Here is a 24735-nt window from a genome sequence, read left to right on the forward strand (position 1 = left end):
TGTAATCTAACAATATTTTCTATAAAATATTTTAAATGCTATAAAGACTATTGCATGATAAAAGCAATATATTTTTTAAGTAAAGGGATTTTAAAAATCTTAGAGAATTGCTGCTCAAGCCATGAATCAATAATTAATCTTGTAAATAGAAGTGCAGAATATATTGCCAAGATCATAAAGTTACATTTTCTTTACTCAAATTTATAATAAAATGTCACCTTGTAAGAAAATAAATTCATGTCAGAATTTGTCAGCAACTTAGAAAATGAATAAATGTAATTCAATTTTGTATACGTAACTGATGCAGCTTCCTTCTACATACATTTATTGAGTACCTACTTTGTGTCATGCCTGCTACTAGGTACATTCATATACATATCTTATTTACTATCCACAACAATCATGTGAGATAACTATGCTAGTAGCCCCATTCTATGGATTAAGAAATTTGCTCAGGGAGATTTTTAACTTGCCAAGTACTAAACAGCTAGGATCAGATCTATTAGAGCCAAGAATCTCTAGTGGTCTAAGACACTAGAAGATTTTGGTCACCAAAGATTTATAAGGACTCATTTTATTTACTCTTGCAAAAGGTGCATCCATAAAGTGAGACAAAATTAGCAACAAGCGTTGAAGCAAATGAGTTGCATGTTTAAGAAGCTTAATTTTCAACTATCCATAAAATACAGTTAACCAATACACCTTCTCTAAGCACTCTACTTAATCAACATTTTAATGCATATATGGCAATTTAGCCTAAGGTGATAAAGTTTTATATTAGTGGTTCTAGAATTATTTTAATGGATAAGAATAGTTTATCATGATTATCAGCCTTGTTTTATGCATTTTATGTAATTTATGCTTCAAAAGTACTTACAGTTATTTTAAGGAGGTTTTTGAAGTATTCTTAGGAAAATCTGCCTCTCTAATTTTTATAATTAGTGTTATTTTCATAGCCACTCCCAAAAGGCTTTGCTCAACAATAGATCTTCAGGCCTGATCATGTCCCTAATCATACATTTCAATTAGTGAACCATTTCTGTACTTTTATAATGGTTGAGCATTCTACGTAATGCTTTTAAATATGGCATGTATTTCACTAGACTTCACTTCAGATATCTCTGCCCTGAAGGTAATGTAAAGCAACCTGATAATCACTGAATAATATTTACAATGTTTCACATTTGATACAGATTTCGATATATTACTATCTTTATTTTGTCTTTAATGTAAATTTTATTAAATCGGGAAGCAATAGCTTTTCTCCCTTTGGAAGATACTACCGGAGGAAAAATCCTACACCTAAAGATTTTTATAAAAACTTGTATTCTTCGAATGTGCTATTAGCCATGAATTGATTAAAATTCTGTTAGCTTATGGATGCACACACTGACTGGATTCAAAGAAACAATTCTGAAATGTTTATCTGTTACTGCAGTCTCCTGAGAAGCACAGCTTTTCTTTTTTAACCTCCTTTTTGTGGTTTGTAAACTTGGGGGCTAAATCTTACTGAGAGAAGTGGTGGTTATAAGACAATTCTCCATAGGTCTCTTGTGTTTCTGTGTGTTTTCTAAGCAGAAGTATTCATTGCCTTTCTTCCACACTAGATTTTCAAGGATGTTGGAATAGCGAACAGCTTTGGTAAAGATAGGGTCTCCTTCCAGAGAAGAAAAGCAGTTTGGTTTACTGCTCACTATAATAATGATAATGACAGCCTACAGGGCAAAGATCAGTTGGGCTTACTGCTCACCATAAAAGACCCAGGTTTAGGTTTATGGTACCTATTCTATAACACAACCCGCTGTGTGTCACTTGTTCCTCTTCGTACCACACTTTAAAAGCTGGGGCTTGGGGAAATAACATCAAAATGTGAATACTCTGACAACTGTCATTTCTGTGAGTAATAAGCTGTCTTTTTTCTTTGACCCACAAGCCTGCTTCCACCAGCTTCCATGAAGCTACCTCAGGCCAATTTGTTAGCTTCCAAGGAGGGTACAATGTCAGACCCTTCCCAGTTTGTGTTACCAATAACAACTTCAACACAGATTGTGCTACCTGAGTACTCACTTTCAAAAAAACAAAATAATACACGGATTTTAATGTTCCTAACAATCTGGATCGGTCAGTCTAGCTTTCCTGCCTGATTCTCCAAGAGATTTGTCATCTTCCTAGTATAAAACTCAGCTGAAATAGCTTTTCCTAACTTTATTAATGATGCTTCTGTCATCTAGTCACAGAATTGAGCCAGGTTTCCCTCCTACTAGTTCTTCTTCAAACAAAGATAATTTTTGGATGATTTTCTTTTAGGGAGTAAGTGAAATAAAATGTTTTCAGATTACATATTCCTTCTTGGTTTTTAAAATCCCTTTATTGGGGTAAAATTGACATACAAAAAACTATATATATTTAATTTGTATACAACGTGATGAGTTTGTATACAACTTGATAAGTATACAGCCATGAAATTATCAACACAATCTATGCTATAAACATATCCATTCTTTCAAAAAGTTTCCTTCTGCCCTCTTTATTAATTTTCCCCACAAGGTCCCACTTTGTCACCCAGGCTACAGTGCAGCAGTGCCAGGCTCACTGCAGCCTCTATCTCCTGAGCTCAAAGGATCTTTCCACATCAGTCTCCCAAGTAGCTGGGCCCACAGGCACGCACCACCACTCCCAGCTAATTTTTGTAATTTTTGTAGAGACGAGGTTTCACCATGTTGTACAGACCGGTCTCAAACTCCTGAGCTCAAGCAATCTGCCCACCTCAGCCTCCCAAAGTGATGGAATTACAGTCATGAGCCACTGCATCCAGACCCTCTTTATTACTTTTGTGTGTGATAAGAATACTCAATCTAACATCTGCCCTCTTACATTTTTAAATATGCCACACAGTGTTATCACAGGTCCTATGCTGTTCAGTAGCTCGCTGGGGTCTATTTGTGTTGGATAACAGAAACTATACCCTTTGACTAACACTTCCTTGTTTTCCTCTCCCCTGGCCCTGGTAACTATCATTCAACTCTCTCCTTCTACGAGTTTGACTATTTTAGACTCCTCACATAAGTGGTGTCTTGCAGTATTCGTCTTTTTGTGTCTGGCTTGTTTCTCTTAATATAATGTCCTCTAGTTTTATCCATGTTGTCACAAATAACAAGATAGTCTTTATTTTTTCAGGATGAGTGATATTTCATTGTATGTACATACTATATTTTCTTCATTCATTCATACACTGATGGACACTTAGATTGCTTGCATATCTTGGCTATTGTAAAATAATGCTGCAATATATATGGGAGTGCAGATATCTCTTGATTTCAATTCCTTTGGGTATATATCCAGAAGTGAAATTGCTGGATTATATGGCAATTCTATTTTTAATTTTCGTGGAACCTCCACATTGTTTTCAATAGTGGTTGTACCAGTTTGCATTCATACCAATAGTATATAAGGGTTCCCTTTATCCACATTCCTGCCAAGACTTTTCTGTTGAACTTTTTTATAATAATCTTTCTCACAGGTATGAGATGATATCTCGTGTAATTTGATTTGCATTTCCTTGATGCTTAGTGATATTGAACACTTATTTATATACCTGTTGGCCACTTGTATAGCTTCTTTAGAGAAATGTCTATATTGCTATAAAATGTGCAAATCCCTTTGCCCATTTTCTAATCAGATTACTTGGGGTTTTTATTCTATTGAGTTGTGGGATTCAATTTTGGATACTATCCCTTTATCAGATATGAGGTTTGCAAATACTTTTATTCTGTAAATTGGCTTTACATTTTTGTTGATTATTTCCTTTGCTGTGCAAGAGCCACTTTGTTTCATGTAATCCCACTTGTCTATTTTTAGACAAGTTTTTGTTACCTGTGCCTTTGGAATCATATCTAAGAAATTCTTGCCAAGCCCAATGTCAAAAAGCTTTTTTCCTATTTTCTGGGCTCTCCATTCTGTTCCATTGGTCTATATATTTGTTTTTATGCTCTTACCATACTGCCTCAATTATTTTTGAAAGTATTTGAAAATTAATTTTGAAAATTATTTTTGAAATTTCAAAATTTTTTCAAAATAATTTCAAAATAATTATTAATTATTTCAAAAATATTTTGAAATAATTTCAAAAATTTCAAAAATTAATTTTGAAAATTATTATTTTCAATTAATTTTGAAAATATATTTGAAAACCAAAAATTGTGATGCCTCCACCTTTATTTTCTTTTTTAAGATTGGTTTTGGTTATTCAGGACCTTTTTCAGTTCTAATATGAATTTCAGGATTGTTTCTTCTATTTCTGTAAAAACAAAACAAAAATGCCATTGGGATTTTAGTAGGGATTACATTTAATCTTTAGATCATCTTGGGTAATATGGATATATTAACATAGGATGTCCTTCTGTTTATTTGTATCTTTTAAAGTTTATTTCATTGATGGTTTACAGTTTTGATGTACCAGTTTTTCACTTCCTTGGTTAAATTTATTCCTAAGTATTTTATCGTTTCAATGTTAATGTAAATGAAAATGCTTTCTTGATTTCTTTTTGGATAGTTCATAAATAATAGAAATGCAACTAATTTTTGCATACTAATTTTGTATCTTGCAACTTTACTGAATTTAATAGTTCTAGCATTTTTTTGGGTTTTGTTTTGTTTTGTTTTGTTTGTTTGTTTGAGGACTCTCTCTCTGTTGCCCAGGCTGTAGTGCAGTGGTGTGATCTCGGCTCACTGCAATCTCCACCTCCCAGATTAAAGCAATTCTCATGCCTCAGCCTCCCAAGTAGCTGGGATTACAGGCATGTACCACCACCCCTAGCTAATTTTTGTATTTTTAGTAGATACAGGGTTTCACCATGTTGGCCAGGCTGGTCTTAAACTCCTGACCTCAGGTGATCCACCTGCCTCAACCTCCCAAAGTGCTGGTATGACAGGTGTAAGCCACCACACCCAGCCTTCTAGTCATTTTTCGACAAAATCTTTAGGACTTTCTACTTATAAGGTCATGCCATCTGTGAATAGAGATAATTTTGCTTCTGCCCTTACAATTTGATTACCTTTTATTTTCATTTCTTAACTAATTGCTTTGGCTGGGACTTCCAGTACCATCTTGAACAGAAATGGTGAGAGTGGGCATCCTTGCCTTTTTCCAGATCTTAGAAAAAAAACTTTCAGTTTATTGTGTATGATATTATCTGTGGGCTTTTTATATATGGACTTTATTGTGTTAAGTTCCTTTTATACTTAATTTACTGAGAGTTATCATGAAAGGGAGTTAAATTTTGTCAAATGCTTTCTCTATATTTTTGAGATGATCATGTGATTTTTATACTCCATTCTGTTTGTGTGGTGTGTCACATTGATTGATTTCTGTATGTTGAGCCATCCTTGCATGCCATGAACACATATTATTTGATCATGGAATATGATCCTTTTAAAGTGCTATAAATTTTGTTTGCTATTATTTTGTTGGGGAATTTTGCATCTATGTTCATCAGGTATATTGGCCTAAAGTTTTGTTTACTTGTGGTATCTTTGTTCAGCTTTGGTATCAGGGTGATGTTGACCTCATAAAACAAAACTGGAAGTGTTCCCTCTTCTATTTTTGGAAGCATTTCAGAAGGATTGGTATTTATTCTTCTTTAAATCTTTGGTAGAATTCACCTATGAAGTCATTTGGTCCTGGGCTTTTCTTCATTAGGCAGTGAGACCCTCCAAACAGGGTCTCACTATGTTGTCCAGGCTAGTCTCAAACTCCTGGCCCCAAGTTATCTTCCCGCCTTGTCCTCTCAAAGCATTGGGATTACAAGCATGAATCACTGCACCCAGCCTCTCAGTCTCCTTTTTGTTACTGGTCTGTTCAATCTTTCTAGTTCTTCTTGGTTCAGCCTTGATGGGTTGTATGTTTCTAGAAATTTCTCTATTTTTTCTAGATTGTCCAATTTTATGGTGTATGATTATTCATAATAGTTTCTATGGGTTTTTCATTTTTGTGAGATCTGTTGTCATGTCTCCACTTTCATTTCTGATTTTATTTATTTGAGTCTTCTTTCTTTTTTCTTAATCTTACTGTCAATTTTAACTTTTCAAAAAGCAAGTCTTAGTTTCCTCAATTTCTTCTAAATTTTTCTTTTCTATTTTAGTTATTTATGTGCTAATCTGTATTATTTCCTCCCTTCTGCTAACTTTGGGCTTATTCTCCACTCTTTCTATAAATCACTAACATCTAATCCAGTTACCATTATTATTTTGATCTAATTATACATCCAGTCCTAGGTTTGATGTGAGCATTCCTGTATGCTCAGGAAATTATTCTAAACTGATATCCTGGCATTATTTCAGATTTTCTCAATAACTAATTTTACCTTCTACAGAAATGTTCTCCATATTGATTGTAAATACACTTAATATAATTAATTCCTTTTCTTCTTAAGAGACTAATTTTTATATGACATTTACTCACATTGGATTAAGTTCCTCCTAGGGTGGGATAGGCAGGGGGTGGATATCATCTTACCTTAAAAATATTTTTCACATGAATATAACTGCACTGAATATCTAACTTTTCAAATAACCTGTGAGTTTTTTCTAGGTTAATTTTTCCACCTCTGAAGTCATCCTGAATCTTCGACAAAAACCACGTATGAAGAACAAAAAAGTTAAGGAAATTCTCATAGAAAGTCATTGAGTATTTAAAATTCCTAAAGAAACATTTGACTTACTGTACTTGTTTTTATTTTTAAAGAATATGCTTAAATTACAGGATAATTATATGATACAGATATTTAAAAAAATCAAAAAAGTAGTTACTATGCTATAGTAAAAGTATGAAAGGGCATAGCACAGTAAAAATACAAAAAAAAATTTAAAATTAAAATTTGAGAAGTAAAGTCATTACTTGGAAAATACATTAAAACATTATTACAATCTATGGCCTGAGGGCATGAACTTGAGAGGCAGCTAGACTTCAATATCACCTCTCACCTGACCTCTCTGTTTTAATTCTCTCTTCCAGAAACGTGAGCAAATTTACCCTGAATCTTAAGGAAGGTAGAAGCATTAGATGAGTTCCTAATATGTCACCGAACATAGTTGTTGCTACTTAGTGTTCAATAAATAGTAACCATGACTGATAAAATTATTATTAATAGATTAGTCATATGCCCAGCTACACACACACTCAAGAAAGTAACATTTTAAGTACCGTCAAAAAGCATCAAAAATACCATGCTGAGTGTATATCAGGTATGAAAGAGAAAACAAACAAAAAGCTTACTATCATAGACAGATAAGCTACAAAAACTAGGACACCTCCATACTAAGATTGAAATGAGATAATGACAATTATCACTGAAATCATAAAAGGTATGGGTAAAAATTATAAAACTACTCAGTTTCAGATTGTTAGAGCGAATTAATGAGATGTCCTTAAACTTAATAGTTTTGACTTAATACAGCAAAGCTCATGTCCTTGTATGAAAAAGATACCAGAATGTAGGGAAACTTAGAAAAGCTCAGAGCAGACATGGAACGAGCAGTTCAACTTAAATGAAGAGGACTTAAATTCAGGACTCTTCGAAAAGAATAACAGCATCGAGTAAAGAGGATGACTAGGAGAAAGGAGAAGAGGGGCAGAAAGAACTTCTCAATGGATATCTCGTTTCCATAGTTTTATGACCTGTAGAGCCGTTTCTCCTCGCTTAGAAGTCTCTCCCCAATAGATGCTGTCACGAGTTCCAAATACAATTAACTTTGCCCCTTTGCAGAAAATAATTTCTTGATACTCATCAGCTGTTACCACTTTTCTAGGGAGAAAGCAGAGAATACATAGTGGTTTGTTGCCTTTGTTCTTTGAAGCTAGCTCACACTTAACCACAGAAACAGTATGCAAGATGTGGTACCTGCATTACCCTGCCCTGGAAACTTTTCGGCTTCTTAAGTTCTGTCTCCACACCCACTGTTTGAAAACACAGCTTTCTCTGATGTCTGGCATTTTTCCATGAACTGCCATTGTATCTCATTTAATTTTTACTATTTTGTTTTAACCCCTCAAACCTTTCATCATAATGTGCTTCCAGTGGGTTTGGGCAGCTACTCTGAGAGCCTGAGTATAAATCAACACCATTGTGATTCCTGAAGTTCCAAAGTGCTGTCACTCTAGAAACTTTGGGCTGCTTCTCTAGATCCCCGACAACATATAATGCACACAGAGACACACCACTTTTGAAGAAGACTGTTCAGGAGGCTAAGTTCTTAAAATCTTCAAAGTAGGTACAGCTGGTTAGCTGGGCACCACACTATCAGGTGACTGTCATTTTTTTCTTTTGGTCTGAATGCCCATTGTGATATCATCAGAGGTTCCCCACTGCATAGAGAAAGCTGCTTTATGACCTCATCAGGAGGCTCAGAGCTTGCCAGACTGCCTGCTTTCATGGGTGGGTATAATAACCTTCAGCCTGAATGTTAACACCTTGATGGGAAAAGTGTCTCATGGAATGTTTTCTTATCCTTTGAACACTCTTTATTTCAGAAGCTTTGCTTCTGTTGCAACTAATCATGGCACTTAGCGTGCTGAGCAGGAAGGACAAGGAAAGAGTAATTCGCAGACTGTTAATACAGGCACCTCCGGGGGAATTTGTAAATGCCTTTGATGATCTCTGTCTGCTTATCCGTGATGAAAAACTTATGCACCATCAAGGTGAATGTGCAGGCCACCAACACTGCCAAAAATATTCTGTACCGCTCAGCATCGATGGAAATCCAGTACTCCTGTCTCACCACAATGTAATGGGTGACTTCCGATTTTTTGACTATCAAAGCAAACTTTCTTTCAAATATGACCTGCTTCAGAATCAGCTGAAAGACATCCAAAGTCATGGTATCATTCGGAATGAGACAGAATACCTGAGAGGAGTTGTTCTGTGTGCCTTAAAACTGTATGTGAATGACCACTATCCAAAAGGAAATTGCAACGTGTTGAGAAAAACTGTCAAAAATAAGGAGTACTTGATAGCTTGCATTGAAGACCACAGCTATGAAACGGGAGAGTGCTGGAATGGACTTTGGAAATCCAAATGGATTTTCCAAGTTAACCCATTTCTAACCCAAGTAACAGGAAGAATATATGTGCAAGCTCACTTCTTCAGGTGTGTCAACCTTCATACTGAAATATCCAAGGACCTGAAAGAAAGCTTGGAAATAGTTAACCAAGCTCAACTGGCTCTAAGTTTTGCAAGGCTTGTGGAAGAGCAAGAGAACAAATTTCAAGCTGCAGTCTTAGAAGAATTACAGGAGTTATCCAATGAAGCCCTGAGAAAAATTCTACGAAGGGATCTTCCGGTGACCCGCACTCTTATCAACTGGCAGAGGATACTCTCTGACTTGAATCTGGTGATGTATCCTAAATTAGGATATGTCCGTTATTCAAGAAGTCTGTTGTGCAACTGGATAATATAAAGAATTGCTCCTGGTAACTATCTTGATTTGACTTGTTTATGTTTCTAGGGAATAGTTATTTTCCTAAAATTAAGCAATCTGTAGAGATGCTTCTCACTTAGCCAATGCATATTTAAATAAGGAAAGTGTTACAAGTAATTTTACTTGGGAAATATTTATATATAAGGCAAGAAAGTGTAAAGTAAAATGTGTTTCATAGTAGTGACCATCATAAAGACCAAGACATTTGTTAGAAACTAAAATAGTTTTACAGAATATGGGATTCCAGAAATAATATAGAGGTGGCCAGGGTTTAGGCTGTGTGTGTGTGTGTGTGTGTGTGTGTGTGTGTGTGTGTATGAAAGAGAGAGAGAGAGAGAGACTTTTGACTTTGTTTTGAACTGAAAAGGTATACAAATGAATAGCACTCCACAAATGATATTTTACATAACTCAATTCAGTCCTGGACCATCCACGAGAGGATGAATTTCAATAAATGACATTAGGGTTGGATTTTCCATGAAACCAACAGATATCAAAAATCTAGCTCAGATGAAGGACTATTAACACACTTGGCTACTCTTCCTTTCTACTTCCCTCCCCTCAAGAATTGGTGTTACTCAAAATCTCTGGCTTGTCTGATAACTAACATGGTCTTCCAAGACTAGAAAAGCCTGACTTCCCAAACTTTTGCAGCTGAGCTTTTGGGAAGTCATCGCTGTAAACACTTAGAAGTGCTTACTAGATAACATGGCTTGTGCTAAATATTTTGGAAGAATTTTTTTCATCTCTAATTTGGTCCTAGTATTATCTCCATTGTACATAAGACAAACCCAAGTTCTCAAGTTGTTTACATCTTCCAGACACATAATGTCATAGTTTATTTATGCTGCTATAAGAAAATACCATAAATTGAATAACTTATAAATAACAGGAATGTATTGCTCACAGTTAAGGGGGCTGCAAAGTCAAAGACCAAGGTGCTGGCAGATTCAGTGCCTAGTGAAGGCCTGTGTCCTTATAGATAGGACTTTCTAACTGTGACCTTCGTGGTGAAAGGGGCAAAGCAGCTCTGTAGAACTTATTTTATAAGGGCACTGATATCATTCATGAGGGCTCCACCCTCATGACCAATCACCTCCAAAAGTCCTCACCTCCAAATACCATCACTTGGGGACTCAGTTTCAACATATAAACCTTGGGGGACACAATCAGATCATGCCACACAGTGACAAGTGTATCTGGCTAGTGCTCATGCTCCAGGGTACAACAGTTGCCCAAGGAAGCCTAATTCATTATGAGTTATGGACTCTGATGTACATTGACTTCAGCAAGCATTCCACCTTAAAGGATGTTTTTCTAGCCAGAGCATATCACCTATAAACTCACCCTACCACTATTCCTAGCAATGTTAGTGACCTCTGGTATCTGCTCTTTCAGTAAATTCCAAATGTAAACCACTTTAACAAGATTACAGAAAAGCAGTAAGTAGGCCCCATCTTCCAATTCTGATTTATCTAAGAAGCAAAGTATTTTGTATTTTGAATTCATGCAATTGAAAATCAGTTATAATTCTACTTATTAACATTGGAGCAGACAAGATCCCTTGCAAGAATTTCTAAACCTCAAACCTCCCCAGCTGGTGGTTCTTAGAGAATCTCAGGAGAATTACCTGGGGTATATCTTTAAAAATACACAATACTGGGGCCCATCCTAAGATCTGATTTAGTAGGCTGGGAAATCTACATTTTTATCAAGTATCAGAGATTACTCTGATGCAAAAGATTTCAGGGCCACATTTTAAGAAATGTGCCCTAATCTTAAAATAGCATGTCCTGTGCTTTCTATTTACTTAATTAAAATTTCCCATAAAATCTTAGCCCAATGAAGGCCATTGCTACTACTTCATTGCATTTACTATGCACAGATCAAGGACAGGACTTACCATGTAAAAAAGGTAAAAACAAACTTTCTAAAGAAAAGCAGAAAATAAATTGCTCTCATAGCACTAAAATACAGCCATCTGGTGAATCCTTAAGCAACAATTTGAATTGATATTATGGTTATATGTGTAAATGTTGATTTTTCAGATCATTGCAGATTAGGACTCAATGGTTTGTGGGATAATTACAGAGGCATTTAGCTCCCATTCTAACATAGGGATTTTTAAAAATAATGTTTATTGATAATTCTGAATATAAAAGTCACATGTACAAATTGTGGAAAATGCTTAAAGCACAAAGCACTGTGGCCCATTTTCTTCTGTCCAATTTTATAGAACTGCTTTAAATAGTAAGAATAGACAAAATATAAAAATTTGTATCTTGTTCTTTTTTTATAACACATATATCATAAACATTGCCCCATGTCATTAAAACTCCTTGAGCACATAATTTTAATTATTTACATAACATTCATACTGTAGATGCCCATAACAAGACAAACTATTTTTCTTTTCATATATAATTTAAATTTTTAGCATTTTATCTCTATTATTAATTATGCTATGATGAACATTTGTTTGTCCACATCATAGATTATTTTCCTTGAGATAAATTTCTTAAAACTGCATATTAAAAAGACATGCACATATTAAGAGTTAATATATATTGCCAAATTGCTTTTCATGAAGATTTTGACAAATTTATAATCCCATTAGTAGCATTAAGAGAGTATCTAGCTCAGCACAGTAATCTTGATCATATAATATCCCTTTTTTTTTTTGATAAGCAACAAGAAAAACTTGAGACAACACAAAACAGAAAAAAAGTAATTTCACTAACTTATACTTCATTATGTCAAGAGCTGTCCCACAAGGATATTTAATTTGGTAGTTATTTTCCTTATATGGACATTGGCAGAGCCAGGGAAATGCAGTTACTACCTGTTCCCTATACCTCTCTCTCTCTCTCTCTGTCCTCTCTCTCTCTCTGTCCTCTTTCTCTCTCTTTTTCTCTCTTTCTCTTCCTCTCTCTCTCACACACCCACACACACTTAGACCTACACTCAAAACACATACATCCACACGTCTAGGCATATACACACATAAAAAATATTTCAGATTGAGAAGTCACTGTGTTCTCTCCCTCAAATCCCACTCCCAACAGGAATATAAGCTCCATCAAAATGATGATCTTGTCAATTCCACATACCTAGTCCATTATTGTCTGTCATATGGTAAGTACTCAAATGAATGAATGAATGAACAAATGAATAAGGATAACAAAGATAGGAAGCACAGTAGGTTTAACTGGCCTTAAGATTTTGTACCCACCAACTCCTGCTGTCCCTTAGGAGGCATGCATTCCACCACAGATTCCCAGTGCTGATGTCATAACCCTTTACGCTAAGGCAGTTCATTCCATTCAGAAACTGCTATTGGTCTTCTGCTGTGATGAAAACCTTCTCTTTCTTCTGACTCCAAATGGTAGGAGAGTCAGGTTTAAGAAAATCTCTATCAAGTTTCTCCCCTATCAAGTTTAAGAAAATCAAGTTCTTCAAAAGTCATACATTTCTATTCATTTTACATTGATTACATTTTACATGATTCTTCATCAAAGATTTTCTTCCCTTGGAGGTTCAGAGAGCTAAAGGAATGACCATAACACATTCTACTCAAGCACAGGTCCATAAGGAGACTTACATCTTTCAACACCCCAGCATGTTAGGGTGCATCCCTGCTGCTCTGGAGCATGCCCTGGCTTCATGAGTGCCTTGAAATTAAAGCAGGCTTCATTGTTTCCTTTATGTTTGCACCTCTATCACATTATACAAGACCTAACTACCCCCTTCTACATATCATGCATTTCTGGGAATAATCAAAGGGAGCTCCTATTCAACTCTTAGGATACTCAAAAGCTTATAAAGGCCCTCTCCATAGTGGATTACATTTTAGTGAGTCAATATGAAAAGTGATTTCAGTTCACTGCCACTCAGCCAATTTTTGGCCATGTCATCGATTTCTCTCACCTTCTTCTCAATCTTATCATCATGATGTACCTTAGATTCTTGCCCCTCTACTTGGATAATTGAAGCAGCTCTCTAGGGTTTCCTACTATTCTTACAAAATGAGTTACCAGTACACCTTTTCCTAAATTCTCATGAAATCTATCTTGACTCTACTGCAGTCGCTTGTCTTTCACTCCTGATGAGCAATCTATTTATTCTTTTTTACTCACATCTATAGTCTTTTTTATGATATGCTTTCAATTTTCTCTGCTGAACTCCACTTCTTCATCATTGCTCCACATAGCAAACGACTTTGTTCCTTCACCAACAAGATACATCCTTTCAAAGGAGCTATTGCTTTGTTTCTCTGCATTTGAAAATATGTTTAGGCTCTTCTTCTTCCAAATAGTCACCAAAGAAGTGTATGTTCCTTACTAAGACTAACTGTTCTTCCTGTGCATCAAGTCCTAAATTCTTGATCTTTTGCTGTCCATGCTCTTTATCCATCAGGGTGTTTCACTTTGTTTTGTTTTGTCTGAGATAGCATCTCACTCTGTCACCCAGGCTAGAGTCCAGTAGCACAATTGAGGCTCACTGCAACCTCCCTCTCCCAGGCTCAAGAGATCCTCCTACCTCAGCCTCCCAAGCATCTGGGACTACAGGCATGCACCATCACACCTTGCTAATTTTTGTAACATTTTGTAGAGATGGCGTTTCACCATGTTTTCTGGGCTGGTCTCAAACTCCTGTGGGCTCAGTGGTAATACCCTTCTTAACGTTTCTCAGGTAATATGGCCTAATTGACACAGCTGGTAAGTGGCAAAACAGGAATTCCAACTCAGGCCTGTCACACTTCAAAATTCATGCCCTCTACACCTTGTCATGCTGCCTTAACTCTACCCCCTGGCTTCTAGTCCATCAGCATAACTAACAGCCATTCTCAAAAGTTTCAACATCAATTATTCATTCCAATTCCCTTTTCCCAGTTATCACAGGAACTTGATTTTGTCTTGAAAATCTTATTTCCTCAGTTGTGGCTGCATCTTAGTTTCTCTCTTCTCTGATTTCTTTCATATCTCCTCATCCACCCCTCAGCCAAACACAGGCTTCTTCCAGCTTTAGTTCTTTGTCCTCTTGTTTTTTTTTCTTTTAGCTTTATTTAAGTATAATTGATATACAAACATTGCACACATTTATGCATATATCTTGATGAATGTGGACATATTTATACACCTGTGATACCATCACAACCAAGGTACTAAGCATATCCAAAACCCCAACCCCAAAATTTCCTTATGTTCATTTGTGGGAAGTTTTTGTAAGAACGTTTGACATGAGATCTAGCTTCTTAACATATTGTTAAAGCACACAATAAGTTATTGCTATTTATGTGTACTACGTTGTACAGCAGACATCTAGAACTTATTCATCTTGCATAACAGAACCTTTATACCCATTGAAGAACAATTTTCCATTTCTGCTATCACTAGTTCCTGACGACTACACATTTCCAACATTGCCTACCAGTCCAAGCCATACTATGTCAAAAACCAACATTCCCAGATCTAAATCGCTTATTTCTTTCCTGTCCCCCAACCCCACTTCAAACAAATCACTCTCTCTTATTTTTTGCTCTTGGAAGCACTATCTTACCATTAACTCAAGGTCAAGACTTCAAGCATTCTTAACTTCTTTTCCAAAGGGAACACACAAAGGGAATGCAAATTAGTCCCAGCCATTGTGGAAAGCAGTCTGGTGATTTCTCAAAGAACTTGAAAGAGAGGTATTATTCAACCCCATAATCCTATTATTGGGGATATACTCAAATGGATATAAATTGTTCTGCCTTAAAGATACATGCACACATATGTTCATTGCAGTCACAATAGCAAAGTCATAGAATCAACCTAAATGTCCATCAGGATAGAATGGATAAAGAAAATGTGCCACATATACACCAGGAGTACTATATAGCCATTAAAAAAAAACAAGATTATATATTTTGCGGCAACATGGATGGAGCTGGAAGCCATAATCCTAAACACACTAACACAGGAACAGAAAACCAAATACTACATTTTCTCCCATATAAGGGGGAGCTAAACATGGAAACGAAGAAGAGAACAACAGACAGTGAGGTCCACTTGAGGGTGGAGGGTGGGAAGAGGGACAGGATTTAAAAATTACCTATTAGGTAGTATACTTATTATCAGCGTGATAAAATACTCTGTACATCAAACCCCTGTGACACACAATGTAGCTCTATAACAAACCTGCATGTGTACCCCTGAACCTACAAAGTTTTTAAAAAGTAAAATAACACAAAATAAAATAAAATCCAGTAAGTCATTGGATTCCTTTGTTTCTATCCTATCCTTGAAAGCGTTTTCCATATTTATTCCCTGTGTCACTTATTAATTATTCATTTCTTAAAATTCATCAAGTCTTTTGATTCTATTTTGCAATTTTGAAAATGTATTCCTTTAGTCACCTTAATAATCCTTGTTATTTTTTACTTATCAAGTTATCTAACTGGTCTGCTTTCATTTCTTTTTCTTTTTTTGTTAATCTCCAACCTATTCTGTGAAGTTCTTCCAAATTAATCTTTATAAACCTCAACTTCTTATTAATTGATGTTCCTCACAATCCTGATCAAACACTTTTTCAGATATCTACCAAGTAGGGGGTACATTTCAAATTCCCTAGTTTAGCAGTCTAATGTCCTCCATGATCTGAGTGTCCTTATCTTTTCCAGCATCATTTTTTTTTGATACAGAGTCTCGCTTCATCGCCCAGGCTGGAGTGCTGTGGTGGGATCTCGGCTCACTGAAACCTCCGCCTCCCGGGTTCAAGCGATTCTCCTGCCTCAGTCTTCCAAGTAACTGGGATTACAGGCATGTGCCACCAGGCCAGGCTAATTTTTCTATTTTTAGTAGAGATGAGGTTTAACCACGTTGGCCAGGCTGGTCTCGGACTCCTGACCTCAGGTGGTCCGCCCACCTTGGCCTCCCAAAGTGCTGGGATCACAGGCATGAGCCACCACGCCTGGCCTCTAGCATCTTTTTTAAAAAGCCTGCTCTACTGGCCTTACCAGAGGTGCTCTAAATTCCCTAAAGGTGAACACATTTTATCTCTAATTCTGCCTTGGTACTTGTTCACAATATTTTCTTTTTCAGAGATGAGGACTTGCTATGTTGCCCAGGCTGGTCTTGAACTCCTGGCCTCAAGGGATCCTCTTTCTCTGGCTTCCCAAGTTGCTAGGATTGCAGGTGTGAGCCACCATAGTGGTCCTGTTCACCCTAATTTGAATATTAAATGTGTCTATATATATCCTGTTTCTGTTAATAAAGGAGGAATTTTTTTCATTCATAGGCAATATAGTGGAAATCTATGAAACACTGAGTCAGACTACATAACTTCAAGGCTTTATTCTACCAATTCTACCTTTGTAATATTAGGCATAGTTAAAACATATGGTTTGTTTGATATTCAGTTGTATCATCTGTTAAATGGGGAGGATTTTTGCAACATTAAAATGAGACAATGAGTAATTGTACAGCATTTTGCAACTGCAAATCTGTAGCACGTAGTATGGTGTTTACATATATTGCGTAAGCAGTAAATGATTGGTGAATGAATAAACGTCCAAAAGAAGAGAATTTCCATCAGTCTCACAGGTTGGTCAGAGCTGCACAGGCAATATTTCTCAATGATAAGAGAAAGCTTCTTAGAGCATCATTCCCCAGTCCAGCCAAGCTGTCTACCTTTCAGAAATTCTAATTCATAGATACTCCTGGGTTAGATGTACAGATTTAGAATTAAAAAATTTTTCACGGTACCTGGCACATAATGAGAATATATGATTTTCTCACTCTGTTATTTCCCTGACAATTCACTCTTGATGTTATTTCCCTGACAATTCACGTATTTTATTTATCTATTTATTTATTTAAGATGGAGTCTCACTCTGTCGCCCAGCTGGAGTGCAGTGGCCTGATCTCCATTTACTGCGACCTCCGCCTCCTGGGTTCAAGCAATTCTGCCTCACCCTCTCTAGTAGCTGGGACTACAGGTGTGCACTACCACACCCAGCTAATTTTTGTATTTTTAGTAGAGACAAGGTTTCACCATGTTGGCCAGGATGATCTTAATCTCCTGACCTCATGATCCACCCACCTCAGCCTCCCAAAGTGCTGGGATTACAGGTGTGAGCCACTGCACCAGCCTCTTGATGTCTTATTATACGCCAAGTGGACATAGATTCTTTAAAAAGGTTCCAGGGGCAAGATTTGTCTTCCAAATTCAATAAATCTGGATCACAACAGGAAACAGATGACAAATACGAATCTAATAATTCATAGAAGGCATAACAAAATAATTATCTACAAAGATGTGAAAACACATGGAATGATAAAGTAACACGAAAGCAGTTCATGTCATTAGGCCCAGGTTAGGGAGTGGCCACTGGAGCCTGGAAGTAGGAATCTATTTATTAGGTTGCCATAAGAATTGTAAACTTCTGTGGAAGGACACTGCCAGACGAAAGATATTGCTCAGGGAAAGAGCTAGCAGCATAAATGTCCTCCTTTCTCTAGTCTCTGTCAGAGCTCCTCAGCTAACCCAATCAACAAGCAGAGGACAAGAGAGCCCACGAGTATAGTCCATACACAGAAGCCTCCCAGGTTAACAGTATGGTGGTGAAGGGAAGAAAATAAGTCTGGAGGAGCAAATCGGAGGTATCAAACACCCATGCATCTGAATGCAATTTCTGACACCTTACAGAGCTTTATTTTGGTAAGATGAACATGTAGCATTTGCTAACGATATTTTATCCTTTTGTTCATTTAGAAATGTCATTTGTTTAAGTAAATAAATATATTGTATAGCACTACATAAAAGATGTGTTTGGAAGATTTTCAAGTAACTCTTCTGTATATTTTAGTCCGTTTTATTTCCCCTGAAAAGGACAACTTCTTCTAGGGTATAAACGCAACAGCTTTCCTGAATTAATTTTGTTACACAAATATAATTCTTACCATACTGTTCTTATCTCCCTAGTCACTTTTTGTTCTTATTTTAGAATATGTAAAGTGCCCTTGCTTTGCAAACACCATGTTCAGACTCCAAGCTTATGCAAATAAGGAAGAATTTATGGTGCGAATAGGATTTACTAATTGGACAGATTTATTTTTTTCATCCCCTAGAAATGTGATCTCTGACCCTAATGGCATGCAAATGTAGCCTCAATTCAGAGGCAGTCATGGCATGAGAGAGTGAGTTAACTTATTGGTATGTAAGACAGCTTTCTTATCAAACCTGGGAAAACCACTCAACTAGACAGCCAATAGGCGGATCTCAGTACGGTGATTTGCAAACACAGTGACAGTGAAGTATCCAATAAGGCTTATTACTGAAGAAAGTGGAAAATTCCATACACATCATATGTTCTTTAGCAGGGATACTGGAACAATTTCTCAGTGCTTCCTAATAAATATTTCACACATTCACTTCAGTATTTCATTTTATACCTCATTTTTGGATAAACAATCTCCTTCTACAGAGAATTTTCCTTTTCTTTGAGAATTTTCTGATGACTGATTCCATTCTTACCTTGAAAAACTTTATGTTGAAGGCATCTGCTGATGAGCCACATATAAGCTTGGAAAATGTTTGAAGGCTTTAATAGTTTTGGTTTTTATTTTCTTGGTTTTTGTGTTTGTTTGTTTGTTTTTGACTAAAGGATGATAGCCACCATACAGTTGTTTCTTCATTTATAGTTCAGGAAACTGAAACAAGGCTCGGACAATTTGAAAGCTTTTTTAAAAAATCATGCAACTTTAATTAATACTATAGTCCTGGTCCAGCATTACTTTCACATTTTGTTCCATTTTTTCTATTATTACTGAGCCCATCAGGCAGATCTTAGGAGAAATACATGTGAGGGGTTGGACACAAAAGATGTGGTTGAGCCAACACCTAATTTCAGAGCGGATGCTTAGAAAAAGCTGCTCATGTTTCCATTACAATGGGCAGGCCAGCTGTGCGTTATGACAGAGGTAGAATTATACATCAATTTTTGTCCTTTACCTTCTGATAATTGGAGAAACTTACCCTAAGAAAGAATGTCTCAACAGCTCCATTCTCATTTCTATTTCCAAGTTGATGACAAGTGGGTGGTATTTAAAAAGAAAATAATCTACAATTTCTTAGTAAATCAAATCTCATAAGTTTTAATAAACCTTTGAAAAATATCTTCATATGGCTGATGAATGGTAAAATTACTCAGGCCTTGAGTGGGAAGCTATAAAGAAGAGAAGTAAATCTTACCCTTCTTTCTCCTAGCAGTACACACATACTCGGACACAAGAAACTGTTCAAATCATCCAGAAAATAGCAATCTTAATAGAAAAATGGGTGAAGTATATAAAAACAACTTCCAGAACAGAAAACCCAGAAGAACTAAGAAAAAAGCATATGAAATCAGCAAAGAAATGCAAAAATTACCATTAGTTTTATATCATCACACTTCTAAAAAGAAGAAAAACTTAGAAGCCAGTTTAGGTCAATTCTTGGTGTGTGTGTGTGTGTGTGTGTGTGTGTGTCTGTGTGTGTGTGTGTGTGTGAACTCTCATACATTGAACTCTCTACCTTCCCACCGGCAATGCAATGAACTCTCATACATTGCTGGTGGGAAGGTAGACAAGGGCTGCTGTGAGCAAGGTGGCACTATTTAGTCAAATTAATCACAGGCATACCCTATGACTTAGCAATTCCATTCCTGGGTCTATTTTTTTCCAAAATGCTCACACTTCTCTGGAAGGAAACAGGTACAAGGATGTTCACTGCAGTGACAGGAAGTTACTTGCAATTTGGATAAATGAAGAGTAAAGGTGGCAGATACACACCAAGGAGTACCATGGACAGCCAGAAGTAATGGAGTAGACGTACCCAGAGCAACACGGGTGGATCTTAAAAGCACACTGCTGGGTAACAAAGAGTTATAACACAGTGTGATTTATATCACAATAACAAATGCAAAAATTGAAAGGAGATGCTTACAAATCACAATATACATTTTTCAAGAACACATACTCTTTTTTAAAAAATACACATTAAATGTATTAGAATGCTTGCCTGTGCAGAGCAGAGCAAAGAAATGAGCTATGGGGAATAAAAGAAAACAGGTGAATAAAAAGCTAAAGCAAGAGAAACAAGAAAGCAAACCAAAAATAAACAACCAGAACCACAAAAGGAGGAAACTAAAGGGAAAATAAATAGAAGTAAAAAATTGTTTTATTTATTCAGAAGTAGCATGAAGTTAAAGCTGCCAAAGCTAAACTGAAATATGCCCCCACAATATCCCTCTCCTCTGCTTTGTCAGGGAGAGAGCACCACACTTCAACCCTACCTTATGTAACTGTGAGTGGTCTGTTGTAATCAGATGAGGCTGAGTGCCGGGCAAGGGTGTGCTTTGAGCACAGTAAGAAATGCCACTTATCTGGCTGAGGTTGAGTTTCTCAAGACAAGCACACACTGGGATTGGAAAAAAGAGTCTATCTCTGTTTTTGCCTACGAGGTGATTGGGAAAAGTGAGTGACTTCATAGGCTGTCACTGGCATTAAAGCATTATTTAGGACAGATCAAAAGAGTCCAGGACCTGCAAGCAGTGTCAAATTCTAACTGGGAAATTGAAAAAGTTGTGTATTTCTTCTTACCAGATCGGTAGATTATGAAAACCTGACCATAAAGATATAGTATAACTTTACTGTGATTCACTCAAAATTGTAACAATTTTCTCTTCTATAAAACTGCTTCACGAAGGAGTACAGAAATTTCCTGCTTCTCCAGTTGCCCTGTCTAATCCTCAACTTTGTTCATGTCTGTCTTGTTTCCTGGTCTAGTCTCCTGGTGGTGAAGAAAATTAACAAAAAGAAGTTGCTGAACTATTCATTTTTTAAATTTTTACTTATTATAGTTCAATGAATATGTCAGAAAAAGCAAAACTACAAAGATAAAATCCATTTCTCTTTAAACAGAGTGTTAGAAGGAATTTAGCTGTAAAATTATTAGTGATATTTTTCTGGGAAATGACAGTATAACAGAAAAGGAGTTGACACTTCTCAAATAGGTACTGGAGATGCTTTGGTGCCCTTCACACACAATCACATATATTCACAGGATGCCCTGGAGTTTCCAGCACAAAGGAAGACTTAATATTAGACAGCCAATTTACATCTAGCCCAAGATATATGATTCTGTGAAATATAGTGCATTTCTACAGTTCATACTGTGGCAGTAGAAAATACTATAGGCATCATGATAGCTAAACTCAAAATATGTACAATTACATTTTAAGCATATAATTAAAATACAGCTCATATACACTGAAGCCAAAAGGTATTTGGAATGGCTACATGGAGAAAATATGGAGTCAGTAGAATAGAACAGAGTTTCTCCTGATTCCTCTGTCATTGCTATTTATCTATAACCAGAGTTAGAAATCTAGGTGTGCTGTCCATCAAATAAAACAGTTCTCTTTTTCTGCATACCCATTCTATTAGCTTTCTCCTGGGAAAGTGACCATATAGAAACTTCAAATGATGCCAACAGTAAACTCTTCCCAAAAGTCTGCAGAATGTGGAAATATCTGAATCGAGTACAGTTCATTTACTATTGGTGGAGCAAAGCATATACTTTAACCCATACTATGTTATAGTACTGGACTTATGACAAAGAATTTACTTCCCATCAATTCATTCTACAAGTTATTGTCCTGAAAACACCCAAGTACCAGGAACTACAGATTTCAAAAAACAATATGAGTGATGATCTCTGCTCTCCAGGAGCTGAAGATCTTTTTTTATTAATATGAGATAGAGTCTTGCTCTGTCACCCAGGCTGGAGTGCAATGGCGCGATCTCAGCTCACTGCAACCTCTGCCTCCTGGGTTCAAACAATTTTCCTGCCTCAGTCTCCCAAGTAGCTTGGATTATAGGCTATTGCCACCACGCCCAGATAATTTTTTGTATTTTTAGTAGAGACAAGGTTTTGTCATGTTGGCCAGGTTGGTCTCGAACTCCTGACCTCAGGTGATCCACCCACCTCAGCCTCCCAGAGTGCGGGGATTACAGGAGTGAGCCACTGCACCAGGCCAGAAGCTGAAGATCTTGATGGTGCAATACTAAGGCAACAGAGGGATGCTGGTATACCAAACAACTATTGCCCTTTTAAAGAGTGATAGTTAGTGAAACTTCAGGTGTTATTCTTATGTTTCCTGCAATTCAGAGATAATAGTTTTAATAGAGAGTACTATTGAGAAATTAGTCAGTACTTTTGCTTTTTGTTCCTACAGGAGAGATCAAAAGGGTTCAGGACCTGTAAGCAGTGTGGAATTCTAACTGAGAAACTGAAAAGGTGATGTATTTCTTCAATACACAAAATTTTTATTCAATCAATACAAAGAATAAAAAAGTAATATTCCCCTTCACAGTAAGCAGGGTCTGGAATCCCTTGTCCTAGAATTAACAGCTTTTTCTGATTCAGGTCCAGGGGAAGCAAATTAAGTTGGCTCATCTGAAGAGTGGCAAAAGATAGTGGGTTTTGTGTTTGGAAGCTGGAGCTAAAGGAAGCTAAAGAAAGTCAGCAGAGAAATCCATACTGTTTCTACCACAGGCCAGGAAATGTCAGGATCATTGATAGGGCAGCTTATGAAGCCAGGGGAAAATTTCTCCCAAATCCAAGTGTGTGATTGAAATTGGGCATTCTACTTTTCTTGTATTCAAGTGTCATACATCCATTCATATCCATTTCATGAAAATAAACAAAGGTCTAGTTTACAAGATATCCGATTGTTTTAAAAAACCCTTCCACTTATTCTATGAATAGCTAGACAGATTAGTTTCTATATTTCACTCTTATGAAAAGTGAGAATATTTTTTCATTCAGTTAATATCTACTGAGCCCAGTCTTATGCGAGACTCTGCATTAGGCACTAGAAGCACAAAAGGAAATTGGGCACTCTTCTTGTTCCTGGTAGGTTCCAGCTGAGTGGAGGATACTGGCATGTAAAGGACTAATTAGGCAAACACTTCACACTGTGGAAAACCAAAGAAGAGCAACAAACTCTCCCTCAGGAAGTTAGGAAAGGCTCCTATGGTGGATGTTGCCACCACCCTCCCTAGGAGGACTGAAGCACTCCCCCTCCAGCTGCCTCATCAAGATAAGGCTTCTTCCCAGGAGCAGACCACATGGGAAATCCTATTCCTTTGCCCCAGTTCAAGACAGCTTTGCAGCATCATTCCAGCTTCCTAGCTCCCAGGAGGATTGACTAATGCCTTTGTTATGACTACATCAGCAGTTGGCATTCCCCCCTCCAACCCAGGAGTAGGCAAACTTTTTCTGAAAAGGCTAGAGAGTAAACGTTTTAGGCTTTGCAGGCCACATAGGTCAATTTCTGTCTGGTATTCTATTTGTTTTACAACCCATTGAAAACGTAAAAACCATTCTTTCTTAGCTCAGGGCCAAATACAACCAGATTTGGTTTGTGGATTTCTGTTCCACCCTAAATAGCTTTCCTCACCTGCCCTCCACAGCTGTTAATCTCAAAATGACTTCCCAGTAATCATCCTGCAAGTTAATCTCTGTCTCAAGTTTACTTCCTGGAGAGCCTGAGGATTACAGTTTGGCAAAGGAAGTACTTAGGACCCACAGGTTTAACCAGGATGCTGACATTGAACTTTACCTATGCCCTGTGGTCCTGAAAAGTGACTTTCCAGAATTTCCCACCCTTTTTGTGTTCTGAGAAAGTGTTTACGGCAAAGAACCTCCTTCCCAGATGACATATGAGACTCAAAATTCACTCTTTTTCCTAACTCACATATGACTCACAAATGTTTCTGTACACAAGGCCAGACCCTGAAAATCTGTCTTTGTTTCATAAATAATTAGCTGAACTGTTTGCTCATCCCCAGAAAACTAGCTTGACACAGAATAAACATTTCTTGTTCATCTTGTCAGAAGCATTCCAACCAGGACAACTTGAATAAGGGCTGGGTAAAGTAAGGCTGAGACCTGCTGAAGCAGGAAATTTCCCTGACCCTGTTGTGGAACTCGCGACAGGGGTGCTCCCTTTACTCAGCCCACAGCTCTCAACTCCTCGTAGGAGGGAGTAAGCAAGTCAACAAGGCGGGAACAGGAGTACTTGAGTGCTGGAATCAGCCAGCCGCTTCATCGCCCACAAGAACTCCATTCACTCAGACCTGCTGTGATCCACCCCCCTTGGGAGAGGGCACACAGGTGAGTGCCCTCTGTGTGGGACAAATGCGGGGGATATTATTGCTGATGAAAATGGCTCTC

General features: G+C 37.0%; 2 protein-coding genes and 1 long non-coding RNA gene across 3 annotated transcripts in view; 2 read left to right on the forward strand and 1 right to left on the reverse strand.

Annotated features, from left to right (window-relative positions):
- Positions 1–23654, forward strand: part of LOC135275440 (uncharacterized) — a 54216-nt gene extending 30562 nt beyond the window's left edge. The window contains exon 3 of the long non-coding RNA XR_010343068.1: positions 22733–23654. This is a non-coding gene — a long non-coding RNA (uncharacterized LOC135275440). The remainder of the gene's footprint in view (positions 1–22732) is intronic.
- PLCZ1 (phospholipase C zeta 1) overlaps positions 1–24735 on the reverse strand; it is a 69970-nt gene that overhangs the window by 45074 nt on the left and 161 nt on the right. The window lies entirely within an intron of this gene.
- Positions 8281–9473, forward strand: CAPZA3 (capping actin protein of muscle Z-line subunit alpha 3). Its single transcript, XM_012447713.2, has one exon. The coding sequence runs from the start codon at positions 8554–8556 to the stop codon at positions 9451–9453; it is 900 nt and encodes a 299-aa protein (XP_012303136.2). The 5' UTR covers positions 8281–8553; the 3' UTR covers positions 9454–9473.

Source organism: Aotus nancymaae, unplaced genomic scaffold (assembly GCF_030222135.1).
Source record: "Aotus nancymaae isolate 86718 unplaced genomic scaffold, 86718_ANA_hifiasm-v0.15.2.pri h1tg000016l, whole genome shotgun sequence".
Classification (NCBI taxonomy): Eukaryota; Metazoa; Chordata; class Mammalia; order Primates; family Aotidae; genus Aotus; species Aotus nancymaae.